Genomic DNA, 26156 nt, shown 5'->3' on the forward strand with positions numbered 1-26156 from the left:
TTTTCAAGATACTTACCCTTCTTGAGAGCAGCATTCAGGATCTCTTGCAGCTCCCATGCATCGACCTCCATGTCCTGTCAAACCAAATGCAATAGTCAAAATACAAAAAAAGAAGAAAGAATCAGTGGTCAGTCTGCAGAAGTGACGATAATGGCAACATATGGCTGTGACAATGACAGCCGGTGCCACAAAAGATGACAGAACCGATGTTGATGGAGATTCAAAATAAGGGGTCAGAGTCTGAGTGATGCTGGATTAAGATTGAATTTGGAGAAGAAATTTAGGAATCAATAAAACCTGCAAAACTTTCCAAAGTACACAGAAGCAAGGTAAACAGCAACAGGAATTACTTTTCATTTGCGAGTAGTGGTTTTTAAATATACATTGTTTGCAGAAGCATTTATCGTATCTTACATCGCCGGTGATCTTTTTGAAGAAGTCAAGGAATTTAGTTTTCATAGCATCTTCAGCGGCAATGGTCTCGGCACTCTTTTTCTCTGGCTGTTGGCAAAAGCACACAAGAATTACAAGATGAGTGGCAGGTGATATAATGACTGGAATAGCCATGTTGTATGCATGCGGCCATCTTAGATGGTAAGAAAGGCTGGTGCCGACGGTCAACCGACTAGCATTGTTATGAACATCCTGCAGGTTACATGACTAAAACCTCACTGCAATATTTCTCCTCATGCCATGACATCGGTATTATCAATGTAAACACCAATCTGTATTCTAGAGTCATTTTCAATCACGTACTGTACATGTCACTTTGATGTTTGAACACATTCTTGTACTCGCATGTATAATTATTCCCCATTAATTTTTCCACACAGTTTTCCCACATTGTCAGTGGCTCTCAGTCACAGAATAATACTCACTGATACTTGATTTTAATGCCATTTGAAGAATGTGAACCATGCATGACGAAGTAATAATTTGTTGAGTTAGTAAGATTACCAATATGATTATCCCTACCACACTGGTGAGGTGGCTAGTGATTTAACACAAATGAATTTTATCATGGCGGTGGGATATTTGGAGTGTCCACAAAATGTTGATTGTTGGTATGTACATTGGGACTGTTCCATACATGTACATGTACTTATGATAGTTTCTATGTGACAATAAAATCGAATTGCCTATGAAATAATGCTGGTGGTTCCCGCTCACGTGTGAAATATGAAAGACACATTCAATAATGACCTTGAGACAGTTGTTGATTTACATGTATTCTGTATTAGTGAAAGGAATGTTCACCATTGGACATACAGTATTGATGTTACACATTTGTTTATGCAGCAAAGCCTGGATTGGTTTCAATTTCACAGAATTCATATTACATATTTGCACTGCAAAGACTGGTGAAGCTGCGTTGGCAGCTCTTACACAGTCAGTCACTCAACCGTACAGTAACATGCAATTCAGACAGAAAAGAGGAAATACCTCAATGCATTAGATTTTGTTTATTTTTTTTTCAACTTGTGCATTTGGTGTCTGGTACATGAGACGTGGAAGAGAAGGAAATTGTGTGATCTGTGGAAAAACTTGCATGTCTGATACACGTATCAACATCACCATCTGAGCATGCAACCATCACAAAGGACTGACGATTTTTTAGATGACGATGAGAATGTAATGGGCCCTGATCCTTGTTCTTTTGGATGCTATCAAAATATTGACTGATCAGAATTTCAAATATTTCGTTGGCTAGCACAAAAAAAATCACATTTATATTCAACATGCTTTTATAGTATCACATACAAAAAATGCACTCTGTTAAGCTAATCTATTTCCAGGTGGGTTTAGTATTAGTTCAAAATTGCATTTCTCGAATGTTTCATGTCTTTTATTTTGTGTTTTGTTTTAAATGGTTCACGCTGAGGCTCTTCTGCCAACCCTCTCTACGATGTCAAGAAAAAAATCTTGGATGTTTCACTAGTAAAGTGAAATGTTTAAAAAAAACAACTGCAGGCAAGCATCAAGTCCTTTTGAACTGAAATGCAATGAAGACATTAATAGCAAATTTGTCAGTATAAATGCTTTCTTTTGAATCTTTTGTATCTCCTTTCTTGCCCATAAAATCTCTGAAATCAGAAAAATGCTTGATGAATCACATGACAAGATTGTAAGTCAACGAGCCTGAGCTCATGGACAGAAAGAGAAAAAGTAACTGTTTGGGGTTTTGAGAAGTACAGAAACGGCTGTCTGTTGTTTTTCTAGAGATTCACTTTTCTGATGAACTTCATTATCAGCCAAACCAAACCTTTTCTTGTTTGGCTTGTTTCTGAAACTCCATCATTTTCTCACTGTGGTCACTTCAAGACTCGTTTTGTAACATAAAATCCAAAATGCTCGAACACAAAGGAACTGTTAGTAATCAGGGCTCCTGAGCATTTCCGATAAAAATATGATACTAAATTTCTTTTTTTTTAAAAGAATTACCAGGACTTTGGATTCAATACAGCATTTCACATTTTATCTTTCTTTAATTTCATTTTTCTCTTTCTCAAATGAAAGGGACCTTTGTTTCAAAATATAGCCAACAAGTTCACAGTTTGCACAGCCTTATCAAGTTAAATTTGTCAGACCACAAGCAATGTATTTTTAAAACAAATGCTCCGATCTTCTCCACAACTTTTAGAGATTCATTTTGGAATACTAGAGCATTACTGACCATATTTTCTGCAAGCAATGCACATGAACATTAAGAACAAATGCTTTTCTGAAAAACAGCGGGTATATGCCCATATTTTTTTCCACAACTTCTTTCTGTTGGGCATCTGGAAGTGATTTTTGGGGGGCTTAGTAATGCTAGGAGCCTTGAAATCTGTTAGTGACAAGGCAAAGAGAAAGACAGAAAGAAAGAGTAGAAACCCCTGGAGGAGAAGCTGATTGGAGAGAGGAGACTTGAGTGACAGAGATCTGAAATAAATGTTGAATGCAAGCATACATACATCTGTCTTAATTCCAAGGCCAATGAAATACAAAATTGTGTTTCTGAATACACATCCCACCAAATCAGGACAGAAGTTAAATTAAACATTGATACACTGTCCAGACAGATGCATCAAATTGCTTGACATAAGCTGTGACTTGAGAATTGAATCCACGGTGGTGGAAAAGGTCTAAAATGGTAGGCTTGGAATGTACAAGAAACACAACTTGCTGTATTTTCCAACCAAGGCCGAAGCATTCGGCAGTATCAGATGTGGATGTCCAATATGCTAAGGTGCAGATGAGAACCAAATAACCCCAACAGTTTGTAGAATTGTGCAGAACCCAAGTAACTCAAGGCGTGGTGGTGGATTCAAGTTACCACATGCAAAACAAAATATCTTCTGTTTCTTTTGGTTTTGCTTTGCTAAAGCTGAGATTGGGATTGAGAAAAGAACTCTATGTAATATCAAACCCTCTTTCCTTATAAAGCACCAACTGCAAAATACCCTTCACTTGGATACACGAATATATCCAACTGATATGCATGGTTTCAAAGATGCAAGGCAAAGTCTCCTCGTTTGGTTTCAGATCAGCTTCAGAATGACGACATGAATAGATGTACATGTATGCACAAAGAACGGATAAATGCCAGGCTGTAAGGAAGACACCAGGTCCATGTTTGACAATGCATGAATAATGCATGATTCCATATCTGCATATCAAATCCTCCTGACACCGTTTACCTTGGAAGCAGCCCTGGCAGATGGCCCCTGTCATGGAGCAGTAACAGGTGTGGAATATCACAAGACAAATGTCTGGTTAAAATCATTGCAGGAGCAGACGGAAGTGAGATCGCATGATCTGTAACCCATTATCATGTGATTTACAAGGTGGCATCTGGTAATACGCAGTTCACTGTGCTTCTACAAGTACTTTACTACAATAGTTGGGCCATAAAAAAACAGCACAATAGCTTGCATGGCCATTTGCTTTCATAAATTATATTCATATGTTATTTTATCTTTTTCCTAACTATGTGAAGCATAGCTGAGTAAAAACATTACAAGATGATTTGATATGCACAGAATGCATTCACAACAAATGTTCAGGTTCACAAGGAATTGAGTTCAAATCAACGGAAATCCCCCTTTCAGGATAGTTCTCGATGAAGTCTGACACAACATAATTGGAAATTCATTGTCAATGCAGAGGTCAGTAACTTAATAGGTTTGCTAGTAGTTCCACCCTAAATAAGGCTGAATTATTCCCTTACCATTGATTCCATTCTACATTGCTGCATCAGAGAACATCTTGAATGTTGTGACTCTTTCAAACAATGTATTCACATAAACACAAGGTCAGAATTTGACTGTGAACACGACATGGCCCCCTCCCCCCTGAAAAATTATTCATGAACAGATTACTTACCTCCCTGGGAATGTCCACAATTCCTGTCTTCTCATCCAAAGTTCTGTTGGGTCAAACAAATTATTGTTTACAGTTCAAATTTCCCTTTTCTTCTGGTTTTTTTTGGCGGGCAAGGATACACTGTTGATTTCAGCACAGTTACAATGTAGTGTAAAACATTTGGCCAGGCGATATAATGGGATCACATGGGATCTACATGCAGAAAAATCTGGTCAACTCCTGCCCAATGCCCACACCGTATATTTTTATCTGTCTGAAGATAACACTCAGATTAAGAAATGTCTAACTCCATTTCCCCTGGCAGGATGAAGGAAGAAACATACTTGTATCTGCTACACTTAAGCTCTCAAGCCTATCATGAAAAGAGGGAAGCTTGTTTAAATTATGAGAGCAGATACAGAGGCAAGGTACGTGCATGGCACACTTTTTGAAGAAAAAAAAAGAAGAAAAACTTGCACAATTCCTGGCAAAATTCAATACTAGTCAACAAAATGAAAGACTCGTTACAGATCCAATGAGTGAGTAACGTCATTATGCTCAGCACTTACACAGAGGAGCTGTCCTTCAAGCTGTAGATACGCAGCAGGAAGTCCCCGTCCTGGTTGGGTTCAAAGGTCGAGGGGACGATGCAGTAGCGACCTGGGGGCAACTTGAAGCGGCCCATGATCTCTCGCGTGTTGATGAAAGTGGGTGACCGAGCCTTGGAGGCATTGTACAGGAAGAAATCCTTGGGCAGCTTGGACACTTTGTCATCCTTGTACTGTACGGGCAAAAACGGTTGATAACAAATAAGCGTGTGGGTGAATGCACTATGAAACACAGTGTATGTGAGCATGCTCAAGACACGACCGTACTTACGATGAGTCAATTTCTTCAGTCCCATCACAAACGAGGAAACTGACAAAACACAAGGTGGGTTAGGCCAAGAATATAGATGAGACAAGCTTTTCTTCAACCTGGCAGTGTCAAACAGCAGTTAATAGCATCTTTATTACGAGTATGATAATTGGGACACACTTTTACAGTTGCTTTAATCCCTGGAAATCCAAAAGGAACGTGATGTAATCATCTAGAAGCATTTATCTGCCTGTGCCCAGTGGCCGTGCCCAGTGGCCATGCCCAGTGGCTGTGCCCAGTGGCCGCGCCTAGTGGCTGTGCCCAGTGCTGCTGGAGTTTTTTATCATAAAGGAAAGACAATGTGGTAGGTTTCATGCAGTTTCCTCATCGCCCAGTTCAACTCCAAATCCTGTATATCAATATTCAAAGACTGTATTCAAAGTCAAACATTTTGTTGGGCACAGCAAACAATGCTAATGATGTATTCCTCAGACATGAAGTGCAGATATAACAACGCAGCCCATGGTATGACTTACGGATGAGTGCAACTTCGGCATGCATGCCGTTCTTTCCGGTGCTCATGGTGCAAGAAGAATAAATGTGAGGCAGAAAAGTCTCTTCTGAGCGTATCTCTTGCATCTTTGTGATGTCTGAGAAACATTCCACTAGAGCATATCAATTTTTTTGAATGATGTTGGTCTTGAACAATTTTTTGAAAGAAATATACCCCAATAGAAAATGAATTTTTAAGTAGTATCGTTCGTTCTTGATGTTACACTTAAGTTTCCCCAAAATAGCAGGCTATAGCAATAGTTTTAGCAAATTGCACTTGTAGAAAGACAGTATGTAAGTTTTTGTCACTGACTTGCAGCACCAGCAGAAGTGTAGCACGAGATAAACAAGTTGGGAGATCAACGACATGTTGCCAATAATTGTCCCTAAGTTAGAGTGCATGAGATTGGTGAACTTGTCCAGCCAAATAGGCTGAGACACTACACAAATGTGTAACACGGAAAAATGGCAAGGAAGGGGATTACTACAAGTATAAATAAAACCACAAACTACTCAGGGATCTTTAGGGAAAAGTCACAGGACACTGGTGCCCAAAGCATGTCTCTGGCACTGGTATAAAAATAATATATAATAATAATATCCGGCCCTGAAGTTCTTTGAGTTGGCTCGATCACCGTCACAGTTTCTTCACCAAGTCAGCAGATTATTTGTGTTTGAGAGTGTGGAATCAATTTTGTCGACTCCAGCACGGATTTGCCCTAGGCACTGTCGATACCGTATTTTTGCTGATACCGATAAATCTTTTTTTAAAAATATTGATATTATCAATATAAAAAATTTTATTCATTTTAATTTTCAAGGTATTATACCGGGTAACAGGCGTGAACTGCTGGTAAATTGTTCTAAGGGTACACCACTACACAATATAAGTGTGATCCAATTCACTTTGGCGACATGTTCTAGTGCCTGTATTGCGTGCTTTGCCTATATGGGATGGGATACACACTGCCGTGCATAGTGATATCATCAGCACATGGTGCTAGTCTACGTACATTTGGTTAGCAAATAATTCTATTTTTTGGAGGTTATTTTCGTGGCAAAGTGAGTGTGAGACTGAGATAGGTGACTGAGTTTATTCTTCAAATGTCTCGGTATAAGCCGCCTGGAGTATGAGCTACAGGGCCATTTTTCACTCAGCGTGAGAACCAAAGTCAGCCGTACATGTAGCTTATCAAAAATTATGGTAATACTTTCGTATTTTTTAATAAAGTTCGAGATTTCAATAGTTTTGATATTTCTCCAAAACCCAATATTTTTGATATATCAATATTACCAAATAACTAACACTGGCGATATCGATGTAAACCCATATCGATAATATCGATATATCGACAATGTTTAATTTGCCCCACCTTATCCTGCAGACACAAACACTAGCTCATCTGATACGCATACTAGTTTTCACTAGATGCCGGGACTATTGAGAAAAGAATTTGTCTAGACTTCTAGGATCTTGACTACTGTAGAATGTGGCTAGTGAACCAGTAATAAGGTTGAATCCTGCTGTAACATCAGCGGAATACAGGATTTGGCAAAACAGAACATACCCATTCTTGAAACGGGAAATCATTGGCTCCACATCTAACCCCCCCCCGGTCAAAAGCAACTCCAGAGACTGGTTCCTCACCTCGTAGATGGCAAATCCAATGGTCAGGTTGCCAACCCCCATCTTCATCTGCTTGCGCCTGTGCTTTTGCATCAGTCCAATCATAACAGTGCAGCCCTTCTGTTTGGCGGCAGGACTGTCATCGTCATCGTCATCATCGTCGTCATCGTCAATTTCACTGAGTTTCATCTCAATCTGGGGGTTGACCCAGAAGGTGTCTGCTCGGGTGTGGGTCACGGGGGAGGGGGGGGGGAAGAAATTCAGAACGTTATTTTAGAGAGAATGTGCAACAGATCCACATCATCTTTACAATTTGTGAGCGCCAGGATTACAGTAGCCATAACGCTGAACCAAAGTTATTCAACAATGTTGCTACTGTCAATTTCAGTGCACACACTAGAGACACCTTCTCCCATACAGCAAAATGGTAAACACATTCAGGCAAGCTGAAGAAGGACAGCTTGTCACCTCACACAGTACTACAGCATTTCATTAAATGCAATTCCCCAGGGTCTTTCAGTTAGAAACCTTGAAGGTTACTCAATACTCCAACATCTTCCATTGTGTAGGAACTCAATGCAGGTTAACTTTCAAGGATCATTGTGCTCTGTCTAAAGAATACTCCTCAATTATGTCAAGAAGTCCATAAAGAACCTCTCAGTAGATGTTGAAGAATCTGAGAAGGTCAAATTGAATAGATGTTGTTGGCTCAACATACAAAGGCAGTGCAGGGGTACTCCATACCTGGGAAGTTACGGCAGCCACCTGCTGAAGTGTGTTTCTGCCAGCGGCCATCAATCTCGTTGGTCACCCACTTCTTGGACTTCCTCTTCCCACCTGGGGCCTTGGTAGGATCCAGATGGCAGATATCCACGCGATTGTACTCACGAATGAAATCGGTGTACTCCATCCTGACGGGAAGACAATCAAAATCAGTGAATTATTTCAGCCAAAAAAATATAGACTGAATGACCAACTCTTTCAACTTGGGAGATACATGTACCACTAACTCAATTACTCTATAGACCCGATGATGCATATGGGATCATACAATACCTCAATAACTTCTGAGATTGTATCAATAGCTGTGCAAGATATTTCTACCTTTGCAGTAGTCCAAATCGAAGGTATGCACAAATAGTAGCACCAAAAACCTTCCCACACATTTGGGTAGGCTTTTTCGGGGACTATAAAGACATTGGCGTTTATACAGGGGTCTTTCTTAGATTCTCTAGTCCAATGAAAGGTAGTGTGGTTATGTTCAGAATAAGCCGTTGTTTACTCTATCTTTGAAGGGGTGATCAGATGTTTTCTACAAATTTGGGTGTTTTGTTTTTGTCAAAATTAGGATCCAAATGGAGTAAGGTAGATTTTGGTACTGTGGTGTTTACACATCACATTTACTGTACCATTGCAATATATAACCCCTATTGCTGAATGTATCAGTATAAGACAGAAAAGGGAGAAAACAAAGGAGACATATTCCACTTACCAAAATTCACCGTCATCTTCAGTCACCAGGCCAAGTCTCCTGCGCTCGCTGTCTGGAATGCTCCTCCATTCAGAGGAGCTGCAACACAGAATGAGTGATAAAACAAGCCACAGCTTAGCAAACACTGACTAGTGCTAACCCATCCCACAGCTAATACAGTACCTAGGATAACCTTATGAGCCTGTCTAATCAGAGCATAACATCAAAGTGCAGCACAAACCCCCAGCTAATATTGGATCCCACTTTTTGATCAATAATCAAAGGGCTTAAATTGGCCAAATGGCAAAGCGAACAGGTGCAAGGATGGGTACACTATTGATCTCTAGTTTTATAAGGCCATTAGGAAATAACGTTAGTGAGAAGGTACGATCTGCAGTATTCAGTTTGTTTCCTTGTCAGAAGTAACAACATCCAAAACTATTTCAAATTCAAAATTTCAAATTCAAATTTATCCTGCAGAAAATTTGCATTACTGACATAGATTTCGGCTCTTTAAACAAAGTACATATTAACACAGGATACAGGCATCCATAAACAATGAATGAATAATAAATACAGTTTAACAAAAAACTGTGGATGTGTAATACATTATCACTTATCCGCTGCTATTACTCTAATTCATTTCATTTAGAACCAAGAGATCTGGAATAAGTTCTCAATCATTTGTCTGATGGAGAATGATACGAAGGAGTTTGCATATCAAGATGATCTAGCTTTAAATCATTTCCATCGTCTTCCGCTTCTAAGTTTAATATAATTGTGATTCAGAGGATGGGACACGTTGTCTATGATACATGTAGATTGAGCTTTTACAAGTACTCGGTCTGTAATACTTCATCTAGATCAATATTGTGGTTCATAATCTTACAAGCTTGCTTTTAACTTTTAAATTTACATGCAACTGAGTAAAACTCAAAATGCAGTCCTTCCTACCACACTGAAATGACAACCAGATTCTCCAAGTGAACTCAGGAACTCTTTTTTGGACTTACTTGTCACTCCAGCGGCCATTCCACTCTTTCTGCCCCCAGGGATTACGGATGCGGATGAGACGTACTGGCTTGGTGGAGCCATATCCAGGAATCGCCACCTTCAAACATGTGTGAAGAGCAAAATTCACGATGTTCTTGCATACTTATAGAGGAAATCAAGTAAGGATGAGACCAGTAATCTTCACTCTGTGCCGTGATTAGAGCTTTAGTCATTTAACTTTACGGTCTCTGTACCTTTTCTCAAATAATCACACAAGTTCATGTTCTGGTATTTTTGTATTCAAACATGAATGCATGAATTTCAGCTCAAGAGTCACTCCAGATTTTCCTTCCATTTTCCACACGATAAGACTTTTTTCCTTGTCCCCCATTTCAAAGCTGGGAATTCAGGGAGAACGATACTGTGCCATTGGCCAGGATCCCAAGTCAAAAAGAAAAAGGTAATGAGGTGCATGTGTGTGAATCCACTGCCTTACCCTTCTGACATCTGTGATGGTGTATGCATGGCCCTTGATCAGTCCATTATCAAGTTTGGCCTCGATCTCGTTCGGGTTGGCGTCAATGGAGCAGCCCATCTGGGAGTCATGGTTGTAGGCATCAAACATGATCTTGAACAGGTTCTTAGGGGCTTTCTTCAGGTCATGAGACTCGGAAAACCCACCGGTGAAGTCCTCCATGGCCTCCAAAGTGTTGCCGCCTTTCAGGGCCTCGTAGCTGCTGTGTAATCTGCAGAAGGAAAATAAAACAACAGGTGGTACATCACAGAAGGTGAACTCTGGAATCAGGTAGATACTCAGAGATGGGGTCTGGACAGAAATGGAATTGCTAAAACTAGTGTGCTAGTCACAGGTAGACAAACAAATGTACAAGCAAAAGTTTAAATACTATGACCTTTCACGGGTGTAAATAAAGACCATTTAATAAAGGGTGGGTGATCCTCCCCTCAAAAGCCTGTGACCTCACTGGCTCAGGCCTTTCACCCCATGTACTGCTCCGCACAGAACCTGAAGAGAAGTACTGCACTGGTGATTGTTGACTACATGTACATGTACATCTATGTTCAAGCAGTTCACACAAGATTTCTGCCTGTATGTGAATATATGACGGGGAGTCCTTTGAATGCCTCTGGTAGAGAACGAGGACAGCTTAAATCCTGCATGCCAGGTCCTACTTAGTTAACTCTCTAACGAGAGTTAGAGAGGAATACAGAGAAAATTATTTCAGCACAGGTACAACCAGGGGTACTGCAGCCCTTATCCTATGCACTTTCATTTCCCTTTGCTAGGAAAGGGAGGGGATGTAAATTTTACCCAAATCCTACCGATGAGACTTACTTGGCATAAGCCTTCTCCAGCAGAGCACTCCAGAACTCATTCTTCTCACTGGAGTGGACGAAGACCAACTGTCCATTGTAGGTGGGCAGGCGGTCGTCCACCACCACCTCCTGCCACTTGCCGTACTGCCAGAAGTAGAAACGGAAGGCCCCGCAGTAATTGCGGCCAAAGTCCTGGTCATCCTCTGGGCAGACTTTCTTCAGGAGGTAGTCGTCCAGGGACAGTGAGGCCAGAGCGGCCAGAAACCAGCAGTCACCTGGGTGGGATTTGCAGATACATGTACTGGGACGTGAATGGACTCTGCCAAGTTGGCTGGGATTGTGATAGCATGATGGCATATGTAGAGCCAATGATTTTCCGCGATCGCGGAAAATGGAGGGAATTCGCGGAATCAACGCTTTGAAACGGAATCCACTGCTCGAAACAGAAATTGCAAAATTTCCCTCTAAGAATGGCTTAAAAAAGAAAGGAAAACTTTCGGCAAAGTACTAAAAAAAAAGGGTAAATGCGTACCAAACTCTTTTCAAATGCTTGCTTTTAATGAACAAATTACGCTGGATGCTGAATTGCACCACTCTACCACATGATTGGGTCGTCCGCACCACGCCGGTCCCGATACTTGCAAGCGCTACAGAGGGCGTGAGCCTCAAGCATGCAGTGGCAGCCGGCCCAGCGCAGCGGTGCGGTACGGTACATTGTGTGTACACACATTGGCCGTTCACACGCGCACCGTACTAGCAATGAGATCAAGGCGCAAACAAGTTCTTACTCACACATATGACTGTTGCACACGTGGGGAATTTAGTCTTTAAATCTGCATGGACACCTTGAGACGGGGCTAGTACCTCATGGCGAAACAATGAAACCGCGGCAGCAAAACGGAAGACTAATTACATACACGTATTTCTTGAATTGAACGAAACTTAGAAAGCTTGGTGAACCACAGTTGAATGGGCCCTTGGAAGAGTTCAATAAAGAGTGAAGTTTTCCTGCAATTGCAAGGGGACTTACAGCCTTGATAGAAACAACTTCACCAAATCTGTATGTACATGTATCTCAAAGGCCAGTTCTCTCCATAAATTCTTACGCTTTTGCACGGAGGGGGTTTAAACTTATGGTAACTGATCTTAAGAAGCCTTACGAATTTTTGAGGCTACTTTTTGGAATGATATATGGGACTTTTTATCCCATTCAGTGGAAAATTTGTCCAAAGGGTTTTAACTGCAATTTGGTTGGCAAAGAGATGGAACGCAAAATGCCTTTTTGTCTATAAAGTTAAGAAGAAAAAAACCAAACTGATTTCTGCATATTATGATGCAAATGAAGATTTCTTACCAAGCTGTCCCTGTTCAATGTCAAACCGACTGGCCCCTCCCACAAACAACTTGGGGTCTTGGCAGAGTTCCTGTTGAGTGTGGAGAGATCAAGGGTTATTTCCTGGTCATTACTGGAGTGACACCACATTTATGCACATGATCCTATAAACTTAAGGTGCGCTTGCAGTTTTAGAGAAGTCATAATACACGTACATTTCACTTTTTATAGATTCTCCTTTTTCTAAATGCTTTCCCATTACTAATATAAACTTTAATCGTCATGCAGCCAGCTACATGTACAGTACATGTACCTGTGGTGCATGTACATGTACAGTTTACCTTTCACACACTGCGCCATACAACCATAAAGGCAACAACTAATCAAATTTTGTTTGTGTTCTTACTGGTCACTGAAAAAAGGGTGGAAATGCTTACCGGTACCTTTTCTTCATTTGTAAAAAATTTGGAGTTTCATTCAATTTTAACATTCATCAATGCATTTTAATGTTATCTGATAATGAGTAATTTTAAGTTAAAATATAGGACAATTTCTGCAATAACAATATACCTTGTATACAAATACATACGTGTACAAACAGCAACTAATCATTAACCATATGCTTCTAAGCATAAAGGAAAGTTTTTAAAACCACTCTTTCATTCTAAGAAATACTGATATACTGTGATTGGATGATGATTACATGTAAATTAATTTTGTTCTCCAATGCTCAGGCAATTTGGACAGATGAAGTCCTGCCAGAGGCACTACCAACAATCTCAGCCAGATGATTAAAACTCCCGTGTACAGTACATGTACATGTAGGAATGAACGAACTGAGCCGCATTCCATTCCATAGCCATTTTTGGAGTGTCATCTTATAGAAAGGTATCCTGTTCACTCGTCAAGGCAAGGCAAGGCGTGCATCCTGGGTTGATGACAGTAGGCCTAAGCCTGTGGATTCTTTGCATGATAGCAAACATGTAGAGCAGCTGCATGGAACAATTATTAGCACTGATTACTCACTGTGACAGGAAGCCTGTGTACTGATACAATACTTCACTCCACATTGGATGGATAGGCTTTATGTACTGTACATGTATAAGTATCAGTACATACATACATGTACATACATATGCAGCTCTTGCTGAAAATGGATGGATTATGAGGTAAATTAGAACCAACGGAATTTCATACAGTACAGTACATGTACATGTATGAAAAGTGTATACGCAGACATGTACTGGTACACCTGTGTAGCTCTTGTCAAAAGTTAGTGGATTATACAGTGTTGTAAATGACAGGTTTTCATGTACCGGTATGTACACATCCTCAAAAAATTCAGATTTGACTAGTCGTAATTGAAAATTTGACTGCCGGCACACAGCACAACCATTCCTTCAAATTCCATTGGGCAGTTTTGGAGGATTTTGGAGGATTGAGGCTGCATGGCAAAATTGCATTCCTAATTGCAAAGGATGCACTGCTCAAGGTTGTGGGTTGGACCTTGTGTTGTTTATGTTCAGCTATGCATAAAGTCATACCTACATGTACATTATATTATTATGTGAAATCTTCAATATTGCTCCGGGATACCATTCACTCTGCCTTAACATAGCGTGAGGAATTGTCGGATGATTTTGAAGGATTAAGGTACATGTAGTGGGCACCCCTCAGCAGAGCATTTTCAAGAAATATCAGAGGATTTTGAAAGATTAAGGTTGTATCCTATGAAAAGGACCTAGGGTTATTTAAATCATTTATTTTCATGCGTAAAATTTGGACTTTCAAAAAGGTAAATACATGTACATGTATAACAGCAAACTACTGATACAGCCAAATGCAGCAAAAGCTTTACACGGTTTGAACAGTATCGGTATTTGATATTTCTTACTGTGCATGTGTACATGTATGTGGACTTGTGTAAGTAAGGAATATACTTAGCTACTGGTATTTTACCAACATTATGTTGTGTCTCGGAGGATTGATCGAAATAATTAACATGCTGAAGTCCTGCATGGTCAGTGGATGTTCTTGGAATTGCCTTAAAACTCCAAAGTTAATTTTCTGAGGTTTCCAAAAAGGGGTTTGAAGACATGCAGAAAGTGGGTCCACTTTGTCAAACACATCAAACGCAGTCAGATTTCAAGTTGACCAAGTGGTCTTTGATCATGGTGCAGTGAACATTCAATTACAGAAAATTGTGCTGATGAATCAGCCATACATCTACTGAAGACTCAGTTGGGTTTGAAATCTAATCTCACTTTCAACTGAAGGAAGGCTTTGTCCCAATATTGTTGCAAATGTTCTGACTTCTAGTTCGACATGGCAGCGAGACGGCAGCAATCTGGCATGTCCGGAGAAGTGTTTCGGAAAAGAGACAGGGCTAGGGTGGGATGGGTTACTCTATAATCACTGTACAGGTATTGAGAAATTGTTTCTTCAAAGGTCTTTAGAGCACTTTGTTTATGAATAAACTGAATACTGTCTGCGTGGGATTTACTCTGTGACCGTGAGCCATCTCCTTCCACTGCGACGGGGGGCCTCAGGATCAAAGAGGTATGGCTCTTCGCCACGAATGATCGGTTCCTCAGCATTCCCTTCGTTGTCTGACTGGGAGTCGGGCGAGTCATCATCAAAAGTTGAGGCCAGTGAAATGCCTTGGAAATCCTCATTGTTAAGTTCCTATGAATACTCTCTTGATTCTCTCCAAATATTGTCAGATTCTGCCATAATTAATTTCCGATCCGGACGTACATGGATCTCAAGAAGAGTGTGGCTTAGGCTGGAATGTATTGTATGTATATACAGGATGCAAAGATGCATAATTCCCATGTGTATATACTCCCTCATTCAACAAGCAAGGGGTCGACTTGCAAAATGAAACAAACTGTCGTATCTATATCTATAAACAAATCCTCACTGCAGATTATCAATTCATGGATACCAGACTAAGTTCTTTTCCTGCTATTCCGTCCCGTGTGAAAAAATTGTGGCAGGTCCTGCATGTGTGCGTGACTTGTGCTTGTGCGTGTTTGGGCTGCCTTCATTTCTGTACTCCCCTCAACTGTATTAACAAACGGCTGACCTTTACGTTTTTCAGAATTTTGCGTCTTGGTGCGCATTAAAAAAACCCTTAAAAAAAGTTTTTTAGTTGATTGTAAAGACAAACTTTGCACTTGGTTTGGACACTTCCATATTTATTTAAACAGGTAAAATTCAGAGAAAACATATTTTATTTGGAGGTTCACTGTACATGTACTCTTCAAATCAGTCATGTCAAGCCATCAGTAGTGCTACATGTAACTGCAGCTTTCAAAGATACTGTCCTACATGGCTGCTAATTTTTGTACAAAAAAATGGGGGGGGGACAAATTGATTTTTCTGTTGACTGTAACTAGTTTAAGGCTACAAGTACCAGTACTATGGTATGGGTAGGTTGGTTGTTCACAATTGTTTACAATGGATTGAAAACTCCAACCATGGTGAGTGAAATTGGCCCAAAACTCACACCGTCTGTGAGCTTTAAGTCATAACACTGCACACTGTAAACTTTGTCCAAGCAAAGTAAGTACAAGTAAAAGTACATGTACATCCAACATACAGGCAGTGCTTACATGTACATACATGTACATGTACTGCTACAATACGTAACTGAAGTTTATATTATTATCATCACACATTTGTAAATACATGTACTTAAACAGAGTTAAGCCATTGCAATTGGTTGACAGCCCCTCATATACATACATGTGCCATAGCTGGTCATACATGTACATGTACTATATACACATGTACGTGTACTTATGGTAGATAAAGCACAATCCGCCTGCCCCCTCATGCAGAATGCACCACACATGTATGCACATATTACACATGTAAGGAGACGGTTTGTAAATAATACTGACAACATACCTGGTATACGTACATGTTTGAGAACCATAATATGGCTAGAGGGGTATTTTGAAAAATCAAATAAAATCATTGAAAAAATCATTGGAAATTTATCATTTTTCAGACTTGTTTTGATTTTGTGACCAAAAAGGTATTTATGAATGTGAAATGGGAATAAATTCATGAATGAGCTTGACCGGTCTCAAACATCATTTGAGGCCAGCTCAGGAGAATGGACATTTACAATGTACCGTACAGTAAGACCGGCCAAGCATGTACATGTATTTATTCCCTATTTATAATTGCATGTGTGCACTTCTGATGTTTCCTGCATAAACACTGATAAAAGCGCATATATACATGTACCTGCAAGTTGCAAAAAACGACTAGTACCAGTAGCTGAAAAACATTGCATTCCTTTTTGCTAGTAACGCCCACTCACTTTTTTTGATCAACCAGTCAGCAAGTCACCTTGGTCTCTACTGCTAACACCCACTCACTCTTTCAAAGGCATATTACAGTTGCACATAAAGAAAGCCAAACATATCTGATGCGAGCCTGTTGAACACTATTAATGAAAGGACCAACTGCCAGGCATGCCTGGCAGCATTCAATGGGCAAATCCCAATGCACATGTACTGTACATACACTGTACAGAGACTAGGCCGATGAAAGTTGATTTAGTGTTTCTTGTCAGGGCTTTTTCAAAGTTAGATTTTTTTTTTCACTACCCCTTATTCATTACTTTCTGTCATGGAAAAAAATATCCTTTTCACATGCATTAAAAGTTATTGGCTGCCACACTGGGCTGACAAGGTACCAACAGGCATCCGGGCTCCAGATTTTTGTGTGTGCTGATTACTGCAAGGGATTGCCGGAACCTTACGCTTTTGATGTTGGGAGTTGGATTTTGATTTTGATGCGGAGCCTAAATCACATGCAGGCGCTGACGAGAAACAAATCTTATTTCAATAGCCCTAGAAAGAGGTGAACATATCAGTACATGTGAGTGTAATTTATAGGCCCACGTGTATTCTTGCTAGAAAAACACCTACCGGGTGCGTGTATTTCTTTGTACCTGTACAGAAGCAGTACAATGTAGCAATTGCTTTCATGTATGTAGTATGTCAATAAGTCATCTCCTGAACTTGAACACAGAGCAAACACAGTAGACTGTGGTATGAGACGATATCACCCAAGCAGGCCAAAGTTTTGTCAATGAGCAGGCGAAAGGCCTGTTTTACAATACAAATGTAATTAAGTGGTTTAAAGGAAAGGGTTTGAGTGGGTTACAATGTACAGGTACATGTACAGAACATGTATCAGTATCTGTTAAACCATGACAAGTGAATACTTTGAATAGAGTTAGCCAACGATGCAGGTCAATCAGAGATGTATCTTTGAGCAACAGCAGGAGTGTCAAACAATACAACCAGTATCAATATTTCAATTCCAAGAAATTTTTTTTCCAAAGGAAAGCTTTTTTGACTATTTTTTTCAAAGAAAAAGATAGACTACATGTAAATCATTTTGAGTATTTCTATAAATTAATGATTCACAAGATTCTTTTTAAGGGAACAAATCCCCAAATTATCTCTTAATGTTTCCTCTGAAACTGTTAAATAACAGTGCTCATGAAAATCATGATGTACAAAAAAAGTCAATTTATTAGAAAATGAAGTTACGAGAAAAACCTGTCTCCCTCATCCATTTTTATTTTCACCCCTGGAATATATGACGTGTGCAAAACGGTGCATGTACATGTACATGTACATGAACAATGTAATGTACCTGTACACTGTACCATAGATGTAATATGTACCTGGTACATGTATGTACATGTATGGTACATACACAGTTCACACATACATGTATAAGAAAGCTCATGAAGGAATGTAAAAACCGCCTACAGAGTTTGACCTGTGCAGTGCCATTTGTCAGGAGATTGGAGGAAAACTTGAGGAACACTGCCAGCATTGTGTTTCCAGTGGGTTTAATTTGGCATTCTAATAGCGCTACACTATTTGCAACATTGGCCATTCTTCCCACTACAATGTACATGTATGTACTCAACTAAGTGTAAATCGATTGATCTGCCTGACCTGGAAGAGGTCATAATGATAGAGTGGGGCGAGAACGCCCCCAGGGATTTTCCTGTCAACAATAGAGGAGAGTGTGGAAATTCAACAAGTTGGAACCCAGCCTTGGTGTTGTTTACAGATATGGGTACCTCAGTATTGGGAGCAAAATAAACATTTATAGATTTCCAATTTTCCAAATCAATGACAATTTCCTCTAGAAAAAAGAGGAAATCTAACAGCAGACCAACCAGTACATTTAGCTGTATCCAAACTCAGCCAACACTCCACTCCATTCCCTGATATGATTTTATTCTTGTGAGTGAATAACGGAACTCAAAAGGAAATTGTATAATTTTTTCTTTTAAAAAAACAAGCAAGTTGCATGTACATGCACCAGTAAGTATTGTACATGTACAAAGCACAATATGTAATGGAAAAGTTGCAATTTACACATACATGTATGAGTAATTTGAAAATTTCTTTGGCTACCTTACTCCTAGAAAACAGAATGTTAGTTTATGCCGGTACATGTACGGAGGCATACCAGTACATGTACATTGTTGTACATGTACATGAGCATGTACTGGTACATTTGCCAGGCTGATTTGGGTTTTCTCTGTGCACCCTTGTAATGAATCCAGTGGACTTCAACTAGAGAAAAGTGTGAGGTCTGCTGAATCTGACACAATTATCCATAGCTCAGACAAAAGGCCTTTTGTTCACTGCTCACATTCCCTGTTGGGTATGTTATAGGTTCATGAATTACGGTAGAACAAATTCTCAAGGCCAAAGTCCCTTGAATTCTTTTGTATTTCTCTCTTTTTTTCAGTTTTCTATCAAAAACACTTTGGCATGGTTATTGCTAGTCCCCACAACCTTGTTTACAACAAGAGTCAACTGTACACATACAGACATGTCTGTTTTGTTCTGTGCTTCCATTCTAACTTCAGGAGTACAAGCAATTTGGGTGATGGATAGCAAAAGCAACAGAAATCTGGACAGCTGGGCCACACAAGAATCAGTGTTCTCCAGAAAACAGAGTTAACAGGAGCTGTGTTGGCCTACAAAGTATTGCTTGTCTCCCACAATATTTAAAAAGAAGCCACCAAGCTTTAACAGTAGGCTGCCTGGCTTACATTTTGGATGCTATCGGTATACAGCGATGGAGCAATTTTCAAAGTGGGAGGGGGAAAGCTGTGAGACCATCAAGGATCAGCCATAACTGGTGATCCATTAAGCCCCAACCCAATATAGGACCTCCAAAAAGTGGGGGCCATGAGTCCCACCACCTTTGAAAAAGTGGGGGGGGGGGGAAAACCAGTGCCCCCCTTTCTGCTACCAGTGTGTACTGTACCGGTACATTAGCAAGAATGCAAGACAGCAATATAACGGTACATGTACAACTTTATCTTGATGAGAAAGGCTGTCTTCAAATGTCTTACATGTAACTCTCCAATTTGTACAGAGAAACAAATCTACCATATACTGTACTTCTACATGTACATGTATCTACACAGACATGACAGAAATGCACTAGACCTTAACTCCAAAAGGGCCCTGAACAGTACATGTAGCTGTGCCTCCCCTGCTTGACATTTACACCACCAAATTATGAATTGGATCTTGGAGAACACTGCCTGTAATGGTGTCCACTGAATCCAGCTCAACTTGTCAAGAGTGTTTATTGAACTTTATTTATCTTTTCCTTGAACCAAGGTGGAAACAATGCCGGCAAAACTGGAAAATATTTCACAATTGTTAAGCAAAGTGCAGTACACTTACTGTACATGTACAGGTATGCTAAAGGACCTTGACGTGCTATACTAATTCAATTTACAGGTTTTGCAAATCATCCTGTAAATATACATACCAGACATGATGTTAATTGAAAATGTCTAGTGCCTATATCAAAACGTCCTTTCTTGTACATGTACATGTATGCAGTACCTGTATCAAAAGGTACATGTACTTTTATTTTATGTACATATATGGTACATGTACATGCATGAATGCAATCCGTGTACTGCATACACATACATGTACATTACATCCTGCGCAAGACCACAGGTGGATGAAAGCCAAAACTTTATAAAGTGCATGTACATTATGTGACATTCCGTCAGAAAATAGACATGTACAGATAGATCAGAAACGTGCATAAACCTGGAGTAAAAAGTTGACAAGGTTTCAACTCCACATCATGATCACGCCATGGGCATGGTACGTGCACAATGTACACGCATACAGGCTACATAACGATGCATGTACATGTACATGTACAATGTACACGCATACAGGCTACATAACGGTACATGTACATGTACAATGTACACGCATACAGGCTACATAACGGTACATGTACATGTACAATGTACACGCATACAGGCTACATAACGGTACATGTACATGTACAATGTACACGCATACAGGCTACATAACGGTACATGTACAATGTACACGCATACAGGCTACATAACGGTACATGTACAATGTACGCGCATACATGTACAGGCTACATAACGGTACATGTACATGTACAATGTACACGCATACAGGCTACATAACGGTACATGTACAATGTACACGCATACAGGCTACATAACGATGCATGTACATGTAATTTACAGCAGCATGTGACACAGAGTGGGTAGGAACAGTTTAATCAACCATCACCATTAGATTTTTACTGTTTACACTGTTTATTTCATAAGGTGTGTCTGTAACACTGCTGAAATCCCAGTTGAAATCACTGGTACCGGTAGGCTTGTCAATATCACATTGAACACCAACTTTACAATGGTGAAGGCCTTATGACTTCACTATTGTACTCTGTACCTGATGTTAGGGCATACAGTCATCTGCAAAAGTTTAACACCACCAATACAAAATCCACTAACGTGAAAAAAACCAAACTTTGACCAATCAATCATGGCAACTTATGCTTATTTTCAATGTGTAACCATGGTAAACAGCTATTTGACTACATTTCCATGATTTGAAATGTTAACAGTCTCAACTTTAGTGCACCCTCTTTTATTTATGATTACATGGAATTAGACTGACAATTTTTACCCATGCTGCCTTACATACAGAATGTCATACAAGACCAGCCTTTGCAACAAATTTCATTCAAAAAGGTACATATATTATATATATTATGCACCTTTGTAAAATCATGTTTAGTAGTCATTCAATGAGACAATCTAATGAAGGCCAAATTTTTGCAAATGACTGTAGATGGTATTCTTTGTATTATTCATGTATAAATGAATGTGTGTTAGCATGTAGCGGTAAAAGGCACTCAGGCTTGCTTACATGTAGATTAAGGAAACAGTATAAGTCACTGCTTAATCACATGTACGTACATGTATAAATGCACAAATGGGCATAATCCTGGCAGTGCTTCGTGATCGTGAGGCTACATAATTAAGGCACATAGGGAAGATAATTCAGCAGAACCTTGCATCTGGTTCCTTTGCTAGACACCAGACCTATTTGGTTGACCCAAAGCCAGCAATTGTCATGTGGTAAGAAATATGCCTTTGTACATATGTTGGTGGTTAACTGTTTGCCATAATGTGCTGGGTTGGTTTTGAGTTCCATAAGTTGGAGCCTTGTCATGGTATGACAGAGTATTCCTTTCTGGGAGGTAGTTTCACTCCAACTGTGGGTCCAGCCGGCCTTCCCTTGACATACATGTACATGTAATCCCAATGAACATACATGTACATGTACATGTACCAGTGCTTAATTATACCGTGTGCTGCAGATGTGAGTAGGGACAAGTACATTTACCGGAAAGTTCAACAAGCCCAGCGATTGGTGACGCAAAGTGAATGATTCCTACAAAGTACAAGAGAGTTTGCAAATCTAATTTAGCTCTTAAACCAGGCTCACAATGGCTGTACCACCCACAAGCCCTTTTAACAAAACCAGCACTCCCAAATAAATCCTCCACAATCCCTCTCAGTATTCAGAGTTATGGGTGCAGCCTACACAATGACAATGCTACCCTACCTTGCCGGAAGATTCCTGCCAATACAAAGTTTAGGTAGAAAGAATGAGCCAATGAATTCTATCACAATGGCTGGTTTCAGCTATTGTAGGTGGATTCCAAGGAAAAGGGCCAAAGTCAGTGACCTTCAAAACATACATGTACATGTATATTGTCCACCCACACTAAAGACGGATGCAGGTGAATGTTTAGGTATCAAAACAGGTACATGCTTTATTACCACAACAGGTACCGGTGTACATGTATGTACACTTAATTTGTTTCAGCTTTAAAAGGGTGCAGACCACTAATTCAAATGAGAATTTCTGGCCAGCTTATTAGCATTAAAAGTGCCCCCACAGTATCTTTTGAAAAAGGAGAGTGCTTGGCCCCCCAAATGGTGAGACTGTGTAAATCCTTGCCAGGATCAACTCCCTGGGTCTTTGAGCTTTCATATGAGAGCAGAATGGCTAAAAACTACGGTTGAAAAATGGTCCTAAGTGTCCAAGAAAGTTGAGGGTTGCCACTTCAAAAATGGCTGCAATCAGGCTTTCGAAAAATCACTTTTTTGGGGGGGGGTGATTTTGTTAATTAAAAATGTAATTGGTTAACACACAAAAAAACTGAAAAGAAATTGAAAGATTAGTGACCAGACCAGACAAGAATTTCATTAGTGTTTCAGGAATCTCAGGGATGTTGACGTGCATATTATTGGGCCCTGAACAGTGCTGATTTTACACTGTTTACAATGGGGCTTGAATTAGTGGACAATACCCTTCAGGTGCCTCGTGAGCCAACTTTTTTCTGAGCATCCCCCACTGACATGACTTGACAATGTGGTGAGGTCAGGTGACAGATTCTGAAAGCTTTTTGTTGGTCACACGAGCTAAATCCTTAAAGGGTGCAGTGTCCCAATTCAACAAAAAATTCCCCTCTAGGCTGAGGCGATTAAAAAGTACCCCTAGTATAAATTCTTTCGAAAAGAGGGGTCTATGTGGCCCAAGAAATTGTGGGATTGTGTAAGTACAGCTTAGGATCATCTCTGTAGATTCAGGGGCTCCCATCTGGGAGCAAAGCAGACAAAAATGGGATTGAAAATTTGTCACAAGAACCGGAGAAAGGTGAGGGATGTCATTTGAAAAAATGGCCGCTGAGAAGACTTGGGAACATTCACTTTTTAGGGGATGAGTTTGTTTTAGGTGGATAATTAAAAAATTCATTGATTAACCTACTAAAATTTGAAAATCAAATGAAATGTATAGGACCAAACAACACAATGTTTTTGTTTGACAAGCCTCAGGGACTTCAGTTGCCCGCTAAGGGGACTCCAAACTTTGTTGATTTCACACTGTTTTCAATGGAGCTTGAATTACAATGTAGTTCAGCACACCCTCAAGCTCTTTTAGGACGGTTACAATAGTCTGTGCCTTTAACCACTGTGATGACCTCACTCTCCACAGAACAGCAGAACGTGACCCTTTCAAAATGGAGCACAAACTACAGTACATTATGTACTGTACCTGTACAGTACATGTACCTGTATAAGGGAAAGAATGCTGCTACAACGTTACCCACATGTGAACGTTGGGCTCAAACAAAAGATCTTGCTCAAGCAGCAACGGAAACAAATCTGAGCATGGGTAAATACAAATCATGTCTCTGCTGAATGTCTGCATGATACGGTTTGTACATGTACTAGTACAATACAGGTACATTTCTCTATACATCTCTACATATACACATGTATGCAAGGAAGGGTTACCATGGTTCACAGCTGTTACTCTCATATCAATCTTTCATTGTCTTAAAGAGGTTTTATGCCTGTATCACCCCAAGTCCCCCCAATAAAAAGGACTGTAGAAGATACATGTATAATCAGTTCCTACATGATCGCGGTAACTCTATTATTGCAGTATCGGAAATTTTGAATTTTACGTTGCCAGTGAGATCTCAATAGGCAATATTTGCCTCAATAAATAATCATCATTATATAATAATAATAATATCAATAAATAATGGCCTGAGGATAACTTAAATTCCGCATGTTTCTGTAAGTTTTGACATTTTTTCATAAAAGATGGAATTTTTCCGAAATTTGTAATTCTCCCTGACTGTGTCCGTCATGACCTACCATCTGTCTCTTTAACAGTTATTTTTAAGTGTTATTTGTAACGCCACCCTTCCCTTGGATATCCGTTGCTGGGTTCCCATATGTCAATTTTGAAATGGCCAAAAGGTGTAAAGGCACATTTTAACTCTGAAAATGCCCAGCTTTTTTCAGAGTCGAAATAAGGGCTTCTACGCTGTTTGCGTGGATAAAGTGTGCCCCCAATCTCCATTAAAATAGGCTTGTGTCAATCATACGGTACTTTTACCCTCTGTGCCCAGGGCAATTAGCAAATAATTACAACAGCATTATTGTTGCAGTTTTTTTGCTTTTCTACTACAATTTGAAGAATTTGCAATGGATCTTATATTATATTAGAACTCAGAAAGAAGACATTCCTAATAATTGTTTCAGACATCGATAAAAGAATAAGTCCACCCAAAAAATGAAATTTGCAATATCCATATATTTATTATTCCTTCGGCAAAAAACCAATTTAAGCAATAAGATGAATCATGAATGTCAAAGTTGTTGCAACATTTAAGATTGGGGGTAAACAAGTTCTGGTGAAAAAAATGAAGTCACGAATCTCTCCGGTTTAAAAAGTGTCAGGTGACGCAGTGCAGTTGTTCCCATCTCGTTCTCTCGACGTTTAGCATATTGAAGGAGGAGACTGGAAATTACAGGTAAAATGGAACAGTATCATAAAATGAGGCTATTTTGTTGCCTCTGAAGAAAATCATTCTTTCTATCTTTATTTATTCATAAACAAAGTGCTTTAAAGGCCACTGGAGAAACCATTCTCGATATCTCTACAATAGAGACAGTGTGCACACAGATTTTCTGAGCTATTGTAGAGGAAAATAAATTGAACCACAAACAAATTTATGAATGAAGTTAAAAAGTTGAGTTAAACAACAGCAAAGATAGGATAATTCAGGAGGGTGAGTGAGCAATCTTTATTTTGATCAGGAATGTGATAACTACTGTGATAATAGAGTAACCCATCCTACATGTACATGCACTTCAGGAAAAAAGACGATTTTTAAAAATTAAAATTAGAGTACTGAAAAGAAATTCAGAAATCACTTCTTCATTTCTTCAGAAAGTCCTAAAAAGTAAGATGCATCTTTAAACTTATTGGAAGTCCCTGGTACATGTACATGTACTGCATGTTGTATGTGTTTGCAAGGACCATGGAGGAACAAGAACTCTGGCTTGTCAGAACTGTACTTTACACCTACAGTGTATATTCCAAAGTGTGACAGACCATGGCGGATGAATCACAAGCATGTCATGAGATAAGCAAATTACTTAAATGTCCAGTGTGTAGTGCATGCATACATGTACATGCAATATAAATCTTGACTCTGCCCATATTTATCAAACCAAATAGATAGATGAAGATTTGGAAAGATTAAAAAGTACACCAAATGTAAAGTACCGGTAATTCCTGAACCAACATTAAAATCAATATGCGATATGAAAATGTAGAAGCAAACGATCAAGTTGACATCCTTGTCATATGATTACAACCATACAGTTCGAGTAAAGTATGAAATGGGTC

The 26156-nt window shown here is 39.6% G+C and overlaps 1 protein-coding gene across 5 annotated transcripts in view; it reads right to left on the reverse strand.

Moving 5' to 3' along the window:
• LOC110976795 (calpain-B-like) overlaps positions 1-26156 on the reverse strand; it is a 48755-nt gene that overhangs the window by 10687 nt on the left and 11912 nt on the right. For 3 of the 5 annotated variants that reach the window (XM_022230379.2, XM_022230377.2, XM_022230378.2), the window contains exons 3-14: positions 12535-12604; positions 11200-11455; positions 10342-10591; positions 9866-9963; positions 8874-8951; positions 8126-8292; positions 7403-7599; positions 4914-5125; positions 4366-4408; positions 2875-2922; positions 415-501; positions 17-74 (exon numbers count right to left, since the gene is read on the reverse strand). In XM_022230379.2, coding sequence (XP_022086071.2) covers positions 17-74; positions 415-501; positions 2875-2922; positions 4366-4408; positions 4914-5125; positions 7403-7599; positions 8126-8292; positions 8874-8951; positions 9866-9963; positions 10342-10591; positions 11200-11455; positions 12535-12604 — 1564 coding nt within the window. Of the gene's footprint in view, positions 1-16; positions 75-414; positions 502-2874; positions 2923-3680; positions 3708-4365; positions 4409-4913; positions 5126-7402; positions 7600-8125; positions 8293-8873; positions 8952-9865; positions 9964-10341; positions 10592-11199; positions 11456-12534; positions 12605-26156 lie in introns of all 5 variants that reach the window. The other 2 variants (XM_022230380.2, XM_022230381.2) reach the window with 2 other exon arrangements.

Source organism: Acanthaster planci, linkage group LG01 (genome assembly GCF_054643075.1).
Source record: "Acanthaster planci isolate LZ-2023a linkage group LG01, COTS_SCS, whole genome shotgun sequence".
Taxonomy (NCBI): Eukaryota; Metazoa; Echinodermata; class Asteroidea; order Valvatida; family Acanthasteridae; genus Acanthaster; species Acanthaster planci.